This window comes from Martes martes, assembly GCF_963455335.1.
Source record: "Martes martes genome assembly, chromosome: 1".
NCBI classification, from domain to species: Eukaryota; Metazoa; Chordata; class Mammalia; order Carnivora; family Mustelidae; genus Martes; species Martes martes.
The window spans coordinates 121,027,791-121,038,431 of NC_137888.1; the positions used below are offsets into that span (position 1 = coordinate 121,027,791).

The 10,641-nt window shown below is 37.2% G+C and overlaps 2 protein-coding genes across 4 annotated transcripts in view; both read right to left on the reverse strand.

The window, feature by feature from the left end:
* Positions 1-234, reverse strand: part of FBXO40 (F-box protein 40) — a 36,581-nt gene extending 36,347 nt beyond the window's left edge. For all 3 annotated transcript variants that reach the window (XM_080819107.1, XM_080819106.1, XM_080819105.1), the window contains exon 1: positions 18-234. The gene's annotated coding sequence lies outside the window, so the exon portion shown is untranslated. The remainder of the gene's footprint in view (positions 1-17) is intronic.
* A 5,364-nt stretch (positions 235-5,598) lies between these two features.
* Positions 5,599-5,865, reverse strand: LOC308351206 (signal transducer CD24-like; the record flags this gene model as incomplete). The annotated part of the gene is made up of 1 exon (XM_080816677.1): positions 5,599-5,865. One exon carries the CDS (start codon positions 5,863-5,865, stop codon positions 5,599-5,601), a length of 267 nt encoding a protein of 88 aa, XP_080672803.1.
* Positions 5,866-10,641: the final 4,776 nt, after the last annotated feature.

The window sequence follows — 10,641 nt, forward strand, 5'->3', positions numbered from 1 at the left end:
GACCGGGCTCAGCTTACGACTTTTTCTTTCCCCCGTATTTATCAACACTTGGTCTCCACTGGGGCCGCGTTTAGCAGGAGGAAGCCGGAAGGGAAGTGAGCTTTTATATCAATAGGCTTGCTTTCCCTTGAGGAAGGGGGAAAATCCATTTAAGAAGGATCATTTTCAAGGCCAGAGTGGCCTCTCAGACTCGTGTGCGTGCAGTCAGCAGATCCAGCTGTGCTCACTGTGGCTGGTGGAGCATTCAGGCCGCTCTAATTATAACCGTGCTTTTCACCTAAACCCATCACTGGCTGAAGCAGCAACTTGTGCAAGCGACATGCGGTCCTGTTTCTGTTTCTCCTATTTCTTGTCATGACAAGTAAGTGGCTGTCCTCTCCTGGCCCTCTTCTTTCCCCTCGTGTCTGGGAAAGAGGAAAGGTTTGTAAATCAGAAATCAGGCACAACGCAAGTCCAGTGTAAGAGAATAAGAGGTAGTGGGAGCCTTAGCTTTCACTTAGTTCGACTTCCCTTTTTTTTTTTTTTTTTTAAATAGATGAAGAGCCAGAGTTTTAGAGAAATAAATTGTCCATCCAAGGTCACATAGCTAGCTAGGGGAGGAGCGAGAGGAAAGACTCAGTTACTTATCTTTTCTTTTCTTTCTTTCTTTCTTTCCTTCTTAAGATTTATTTATTTCGGAGACAGGGAGAGAGAGAAAAAGAGACAGGGAGAGAGCGTGGAGGGCAGGCAGAGGGAGAGAGAGAATCCCAAGCAGACTCCCTGCTGAGCACAGAGCCGATACCAGTACCAGGTCTCAGAACCCTGACATGCAACCTGCGTGGAAACCAACAGTCTCGTGCTTAACCGACTGCACCACCCAAGCACCTGACTCGGTTCTTGTAGCTCTGAGTCTGGTGCTCTTCTTTACCTCCTCTTCAAAGAAACTCTTTCAGCTCTCTTTTGATGAAAGAAAATACATAATCTGGGCTTTGCTAATCTATGTATGTGACCAAGTTACTTAACTACTCTCTACCTCAGTTTTCTCAGTTGTGAAAAGGGAATGATAATACTCTCTGTGACTATGTGTTGATAAGCTAACACATTAATGCTTTAATACATGGAAAGCACAAGAAAGGTGCCCAGCACATACCAAGAGTTCACCAATGTTGTTATTTGAATATATGCACCTGTGTCCTGAAAACAGGTACTCAATTCCAGAGCAGTTAACAAACACTGAATTCCCTTTTCCCCGGATTCTTCCATGCATATATGTCTATGTAGGTAAGCTTATTTGGGGTGAGCAATTAGCAGTGGAAAATTATAAAAATTTTACATGTTGATCTTGTGTCCTGAAACTTTGCTGAGCTTCTTTTATAGTTCTAATAGTTTTTTTTATGGATTCCTTAGGATTTCTATATACAAAATCATGCCATCTATGAAAAGATATTTCTTGTGTGATTTACTTAGAGCATAAAGTTGGAAAAAGCACCTGGAAAAATGTGTTAATATGTTAAAAGGTTTTGTTGTTCTTGTTGTTGTTGTTACTGTTTTGCAGTGACCTTATGGGCATTTGTTATAGTATTCATTGTTCTTTTCTGTATTTTTTAAACAGATTTTATTTATTTACTTGACAGAGAGATCACAAGTAGGCAGAGAGACAGGCGGGGGGGGGGGGAAGCAGGCCCCCCGCTGAGCAGAGAGCCTGATGTGGGGCTCCATCCCAGGACCCTGAGATCATGACCTGAGCCAAAGGCAGAAGCTTAACCGACCGAGCCACCCAGCTGCCCCTCTTTTCTGTATTTTAAAGAATAAGATTTTATTAAGACAATCAGCTACATTAACAGAAAATTTTCATGATCAAAAAACGACATAAAATTTAAAAAATTAAAGTCGTTTCTTTTCTTTCTTTTTTTAAAAGGATTTGGTAGTCTTATTTTTATTAGTAGTAATTGGTGCTGTTGATATTTTTTAAATTATTTTTTATTGTGTTATGTTAGTCACCATACAGTACGTCATTACTTTTTGATGTAGTGTTCCAAGATTCACTGTTTACGTGTAACACCCAGTGCTCCATGCAATCTGTGCCCTCCTTAATACCCATCACTGGGCCAACCCATCACCCCACCGCCTCCCCTCTAAAACCCTCAATTTATTTCTTGGAGTCTACAGTTTCTTATGGTTCACTTCCTCCTCCGATCCCCGCCCCCCTTCATTTTTCACTTCCTTCTCTTAATGTCCTCCATGCTCTTCTTTATGTTCTGCAAGTAAGTGAAACCATATGATAATTGACTTTCTCTGCTTGACTTATTTCACTTAGCATAATCTCCTCCAGTCTCATCCATGTTGATGCAAAAGCTGGGATTCTTCCTTTCTGATGGCTGAGTAATATTCCATTGTACCTATCCATTTGTCTGTTGAAGGGCATCTGGGCTCTTTCCAGAGTTTGGCTATTTTGGACATTGCTGCTATGAACATTGGGGTGCATATGGCCCTTCTTTTCACTACATCTGTATCTTTGGGATAAATATCCAGTAGTACAATTGCTGGATCATAGGTTAGCTCTATTTTGACTTTTTGAGGAACCTCCACACTATTTTCCAAAGTGGCTGCGCCAACCTGCATTCCAACGGTCATTTCTGATAAAACTTTGGTCAAGGTATGAATAGAAGGTATTTCCTTGACCAAAAGAGCTCTGCTTCAAAAAGGATAAATACTTAATGAAGAGACAGTAAGAGCATAGCTATTAAAGTAAATAAAGGCAAAAATGTCCTCTAACATAGGTACTGTGCAACATTGTACTGTTGTACTTAGCAAATGGAACAAAATATGAATAAGAAATAAGTAGTATAACAAAAAAAGTGTCATTTGTAAAAAAGAAAAAAGTGCATTTTGAAAAATCCACTGGAAAAAAAACATTGTATAAAACATTTCAGTATGCTGGAAGAATATAAGATTAAGATGCAACCATTAAATGTGCTTTAAAGCAAATAAGAAATGAAATGTCAACATTGCATTTTAAAAGATCCTATATATAAGATCCTCAAAATATACAGAATTCCTAAGAATATATCTACCTGAAATGTGTAAAAACTATATGAAATAAATTATAGAAGTACTAAAGAGCATAATGATCATTTCACTCATATGTGGAATTTAAGAAATGAAACAGATGAACATAGGGGGAAGAAGAGAGACAGGCAAACCATAAAACAAACTCTTAACTATAGAGAAAAAAAGGTTTTGCTGGAGGGGAGGTGGGCGGAGGGATGAGTTAAATGGTTGATGGGAATTAAGGAGGGCACTTGTTGCCATGTATGGTGGGTGTTATATATAAGTGATGAGTCAGTAAATTCTACTTCCGAAACTAATGTTACACTATATGTTAACTAAAACTTAATTAAAAAATTGAAATTTAAAAAGAAAAGCATATTATATTCTTGAGATAAATTACTAAATACTAGAAAAATGTTAATCTCCCCTTCCAAATAACTGTATAACTTCAGTTTAATCCTAATCAACATCCTTTTTGTTCTTTCAACCATTTCTTTTTATTTACAGTTTGTGTTCAAAGCAAGTCAATTCCAAAACACGAGAAATTACAATGAATCCAAGCATAAATACACAAACACAATATACAATCCAAAATAGATATACAGCATTCAGGAATGAAATCCAATAGAATGTTCATTCACACACACAGTAGCTAGAGATTTGCTGAATATGGTTGTTCCAGTATAGGTTCCTAAAGATGGGAAAAAATGACTTTGGTTATCAGACTACTGTGGCTATATTAAATATTGGAACATCTAAGCATCAGTGTATGGCCATGTGAACAAAAGACTGAGAATGTCTAGTTTTAAAAAGCTTTCTGCGTATCTAGGCAGTTGTGAAAGTATTTACTTTTCCGACTCAAGCCCACTTTAGGCTTAGGACTGGGTTCTAACTATCTAAAAATACTGACAGAAAGTGTCCAAATATGACAATTCTGAATCAGATTTTGTTTGTTTGTTTGTTTTTAAAGTATTTGCAGAAAGAATATAAAAGTTTTTCTGAATTTAAAGTAAGCTTCCAGTCTTCACTTCCCAAATATTTCACTTACAATTTTGGCTCCTATACGTATTTTGCCTTTTTAATTTCAAGATTTGTCAACTTTACATTCAAAACAGATCATTTTTCATTTTTATTTTTCTAAAATATTTTATTTATTTGAGAAAGAGAGAGAGAGGGATAGTGAGAGAGCTCAAGTGGGGAGGAGAGGGAGAAACGGGCTCTCGCTGAGCAGGAAGCCCAATGTGGGGCGGGATCCCGGGACCATGGGTTCATGACCTGAGCTTGAAGGCAGACCCTTAACCAACTGAACCACATAGGTGCCCCAAAACAGATAGTTTTTTAAACTGTGAAAAGTATTTAACATTTGTGGAAATAAAGAGCATTTTGAAATTAACTGAGGTCAATGTGGTTCTACTCTCAGTTTAGCTAAATGAATCTCACACTCTAGTTGAGTAAGAATAGGTGATAAGTATATAAGCAAAATCTACTCATTACGCTTCAGTCTGGTATAGATTCCAATCCATCATTGCCCTGGCACATATCAATTACTATATAAAAAATCAAGGGTTGCCTGGGTGGCTCAGTTGGTTAAGCCACTGCCTTCGGCTCAGGTCATGATCCCAGGGTCCCGGGATCGAGTCCCACATCGGGCTCCTTGCTCAGTGGGGAGCCTGCTTCTCTCTGCCTCTGCCTGCCATTCTGCCTGCTTGTATTCTCCCTCTCTCTCTCTCTCTGACAAATAAATAAATAAATAAAATCTTAAAAAAAAATAATAAAAATAAAAAATCAAGTGATATGTTAAATCCAAAGCCTCAGAAGAAAGACTTCAGTCCTAAGAAACAGTGATAGCTTAACAATGTAAAACTTTATCTAGAGTACATAGGTCATTAAGCTAGGACTGCTGAAACAACACACTGAGGATTTACAGTAACACCTCGAAGTTCCTTCTAATATATGTATAAACAGAATCATGGAAGCTTTTTGTGTTATCTGTTTTATGGTTTTAAAGATTTAATGAACCAAATGAAGACTGAATCTGTTTATATCCCATCCTTTATATCTAGGTAAGGTGAAATCTATTCTCATTTTCAAGGTAGAATTTTACATGTCCATGGTTTTTTCTTTTTTAAGATTTTTATTTATTTGAGAGAGAAAGAGGGAGAACACAGAGGGAGAGTGAGAAGGCAAAGAAGACTCCCCACTGAGCAGAGAGCCCGATGTGGGACTCCATCCCAGGACCCTGGGATTATGACCTGAGCTGAAGGCAAATGCTTAACTGATTGAACCACCCAGGGGCCCAATGCATCCGTACTTTTTAAGCCACATTTAAAGAAATCATGTCTTAACTAATCTTGGATGTTGTCTCTTAATTGTGTACATGAAACTATGGTAGATTTAATAGACACTCATCATCTAGACAGTAGACCCTTCACATGTTCTCCAAACCAATCAAATTTGGGTTCCTCAACATTTTCTGTGTCAATAAAATAAGGAGTAGAATTAGCAGATTCAGTGAAGATTTGTGTTTTCCTTATCACACTGGCTATCTAAATGCCATTTGGATTGGGTTTAGAAGATGGGGAAGTATAGATGTTTCTTGTCCTGAGTCTCTAAAAAGTAGAGATGTAGAAGGGTGAATGAGATCATGAAGAGACTAGCTGTTGACTGAAGAGTACCACCAGTTGCTGTGGTAGTGGTATTAGCTGGATTTGGGGCAGTCCAGATATTCTGGGAGGAGTTACTTGAAAGTGTTATAACAATTGTTTGATTTGAATAAATCTGGGTGGGCAGGAGCAGTGCCAGAAGCAGCAGCCCCAGTCCTAGCCTGGCCACCATGGCTGCCCAGGTCGGCTCCATTGGCACCAGTGTGTGGCGCACCTCACTGGATGCCAGGATGAGTGGAGAACTGCTGGCTTGGGTCAGACCCAGGCAAGGTCCCTAATCAACATCTTTTTTCTTTTTTAATATTTATTTATTTTAGGGGGCAGGGGGAGGGGCAGAGACAAAGGGAGAGAAAATTTCAAGCAGACTCCCTGCTGAGTGTGGAGCTCCTCATGGGCTGGATCCCACAATCCTGAGATCACAGACCTGAGCCAAAATGGAGAGTCGGTTCCTTAACCAACTGAGCCACCCAGGCACCTCCTAATCAACATCTTAATAGAAATTTTTATGGAGGGGCACCTGGGTGGCTCCGTGGGTTAAAGCCTCTGCCTTCGGCTCAGGTCATGATCCCAGGGTTCTGGGATCAAGTCCTGCATTGGGCTCTCTGCTTAACGGGGAGCCTGCTTCCTCCTCTCTCTCTCTCTGCCTGCCTCTCTGCATGCTTGTGATTTCTCTCTCTGTCAAATAAATAAATAAAATCTTTAAAAAGAAAAAAAATTTTTATAGAGCTTGATAAGATGGTTTCAAAATTGAGAACAGAAATATCTAAAGAGGGATGTCTGGGTGGCTCAGTGGGTTGGTCCTCTGCCTTTGGCTTGGACCCTGATCTCAGGGTCCTGGGATTGAGCCCTGTGTTGGGCTCTCTGCTCAGTGGGGAGCCTGCTTCCCTCTCTCTCAATGCCTGCCTCTCTGCCTAGTTGTGATCTCTGTCAAATAAGTAAATAAACTCTTTAAAAAAAAAAAAAGAAATATCTAAAGGTATCTGAGAAATTTCCTTTAATTTTTATTTTTAAAAGGAAGCAGAATGGGCTAGATAGTCATTTAACATACTCTAAATATGTAATACATGTAATGAAGCAGTATTGGTGCCAAAAAATCTAATTTAGCACTACAACAGAATAGAGTATAGAGAAAAATCACTAACATAGATGGAAAGATGGCATTTCCAGGCAATAGGAATAGAACAATTGACCACAAGAAATTAAATTACATTCTAACTCACAAAACTTGAAAGCAATTACAGACAGATTCAAGTTTATTTCTTAAGGTTTATATTGAAATAATAAAAGAACAAAAACCTTAAATGGTTAAAATAAATTGCACCAGACTAGAGAGAGTTGTAATATATATGAAAGGATTCATATACCTATTAAAAAAAAAAAAAATGTTGGGCCTCCTGGGTGGCTCAGCGGGTTAAGCGACTGACTCTTGATTTCAGCTGAGGTCATGATCTCAGGGTTCTGAGATCAAGTCCTGAGTTGGGCTACACATTGGGTATGGAGCCTGCTTAAGATTCTCTCTCTTCCTCGTTGCCTCTCTCCAGCTATCTTCCCTCTCTAAAAGAAGAGTTGTTCAAAAATAATGAGAAAAAAACACAAATTCCTTTATAAATTTGGGTCAAATTTATGAAAAAATAATGTCTAGAAAGGAAAGTAAAAATGTTTAAATGGTGACAAATGCTCAACTTTACTGAGTGATTCATAATGTGTAAATTAACACAATAACGAATTCATTTTTCTCCCAAAAGACTGGCAAAACTTTTAACTATGAATCATGCTTTATTGATAAGTGAGGGAATGCATGCCATTATTTATTATTAGTGGAAGTGTAAAGTGGTAGAAAATTTGAAAAGAAATTTAGTAATAGCTTTCATTTTAATATATTTCATACCATTAAACCCAGAAATTTACCACCAGGAATTGAAAATCTTCATCAATAGAAGACTGGTGAAATATTCTTCTGTATATCCATAGCTTTGAATAATGGTACCCAATCATTTACATTTTTTAAGTTGTGGTGAAATATACATAATATAAAATTTACTATCATAATCATTTTTTAGTGTACAGAGTGTTAAATACATTCGTACTGTGGTGAAACCAATCTCCAGACTGTTTTCATTTTGCAAAACTGAAACTTGGTACCCATTAAATAACAACTTCCCATTTGTCCCTCCCCCAGCTCTTGACAGCCACTATTCTATATTCTGTTTGTATGAATCTGACTACTCTATACACTTCATGTAAGTGAAATCATATAGCATTTGTATTTTTGTGACTGGTATATTTCATGTAGCATAATGTCCTCACATTTCATCCATGTTATAGCATGTATCAGAATTTCCTTCTTTCTAAGACTAAATAATATTTCATTATACGTATATACCACATTTTTTTAAATCCATTTATCTACTGATGGAAACTTGAATTGCTTCTACTTTTTGGCTATTGTGGATAATTCTGCTATGAACATGGGTGTGCAAATAGCTCTTTGTAACCCCGTTTTCAATTCTTTTGGGTAGAATTTCTGGATCATCTGGTAATTCTATTTTTAATTTTCGAGATATAACCATACTGTTTCCTATAGTGGCTGCGCCATTTTACATTCCCACCAACAGTATACAAAGTTTCCAATTTTTCCACATCCTTGTCAGCACTTGTTATTTTCTCTTTGTTTCTTGATAGTTGCCATCCTAATTGGTATGAGGTGGTATCTTGTGGTTTTGATTTGCATTTGCCTAATGATTAGCTATGTTAAGAATATTTTTCATTTGCTTGTTGGCCATTAGTATATCTTTTTGGTGAAATGTCCTTTTATTATCAGATTTTGCTGTTGTTGCTATTGTTGTTGTTGAGTTGTATATATAATATATTTATATATTCTGGATATTAACCTCTTACTAGAGATATGATTTGCAAATATTTTCACCAATTCCATAGATTGCCCTTTTACTTTGATTCTGTCCTTTGGTTCACAGTTTTTCATTTAATTTTCATTATAGTTTTACCTCTTACACATAGATCTTTGATCCATTTTGAGTTAATTTTTATATATGGTAAGGTAAGGGTCCACATTCATTCTTTTGCAAATGGGTATCCACTTTTCCCAGCATCATTTATTGAAGAGACTGTGCTTTCCCCAGTCAGTAGTCTTGGCATCCTTGTCAAAAATCAGCTGACCATATACATGTGAGGCCATATTTCTAGGCTTTCTATTATTTTTTATTGGTGTATATCTGTCTTTATGTCAGTACCACACTGTTTTGAACATTGTATTTTGTTTTGAAACTGTACGATTTCACTCTTATGTGGAATTTCGGACACAAGACAGATGAACTTAGGGGAAGGGAAGGAAAAATAAAGTAAGACAAAAACAGAGGGAGGCAAATCATAGGAGACTCAACTATAGAGAACGAACTGAGGTTTGGTGGAGGGGAGGTAGTTTGGGGGGAATGGGCTAAATGGGTGATAGGCGTTAAGGACAGCACTTGATGTTATGAACACTGGGTGTTATAAGTAAGTGATGAATCACAAAATTCTACTCCTGAAACCCATACTACACTATATGTTAACTAATTTGAATTTAAATAAAAACTTGGAAGAAAAAAGAGAAAGAAGGAAATCAGGGAATCTGAGACTTTGTCCTCCAACTTTGTTCTTTTTCAAGATTGTATTGGCTATTTATGGTCCCTTGAGAGTCCAAATGAGTTTTAGGATGGATTTTTGTATTTCTGCAAAACATACTGTTGGACTTTTGATAGGGATTGCATTAAATTTGTAGGTTTGTTTGGGTAGTATTGATATCTTAACAATATGAAGCCTTCTAACCTATGCTCACAGGATTTCCTTCCATGTATTTATGTACTCTAATCTCTTTCAGCAACATTTTGTAGTTTTTAGTTTACAAGTCTTTTGCTTCCTTGGTTAAGTTTATTCCTTAGTATTTTATCCTTTTTGATGCTATTGTAAATGGAATTATTTTCCTTAATTTCCTTTTCATATTGTTCATTGTATATAGAAACTCAAATAATTTTTGTACAGTCATATTTTTTAAAAGGTAGATATTATGAATACAAAAAATCTCTAGGATACATTATTGAATAAAAACAAGTACAGATTTCAGAATTCAGTAAGATACAACTTATGAAAAAGAAGTCTCTATATATTAATATACTACCACTCTATAAATGAGTTTTTTTCACATTTGCCCACAATGGTGGACCACAATATTCCTGTGTGATATTGTGATTTATAATAAATATATATTTTAGTCTTTGCCCATGGTTCCTGGCTCACAGATCCCCAAGCCCTTGGAATTTCCTAATTGATAAGAGTGATGGGAGCATTTTTTTGTTTTAGTTATTTGGTCTCTTGTCCTCAGTTCTTGAAATTTCTTCAATCATAAGGGTGAAATGGGTGTCTTGATATTTACAAATGCCCCTTTCAACCATAATTGAATTTATGTTAATAAGGTGGCAGTTGGAAATCCCCTAAAATGGAGGCAGGTGTGCTTGCCAAGGGAACCAATTCTGCTTAGAGGGTTAGAAGTTTCGGCCTACCCCTGATTTGGAGAGATGGGAGAGGAGTTGGAGGTTGAATGAATCACCTATGGGCAATGTTTTGATCAATCATGCCTATGTAATGAAGTCTCCATAAAAACCAAAAGTACAGCATTTGGATAGCCTCCAGGTTGGTGAACCAGATGCAATGACATGATGCTGAGCCAGGCCCAGACAGAAACTCCTTTGTTTGGAACCTTGCCCTATATATCTTGTCATCTGGCTATTAATTTGTATCCTTTAATATCTTTTGTAATTAAGTGGTAATAATCTTGTGAGTCAACTGGTTTCCTGAGTTCTGGGAACCACTCTAGCAAATTAATTGAATCCCAAGAGGTAGTGATAGGAACCTCTGACTTGGAGTCAGTTGGTCAAAGGAGCGGTGACAATCT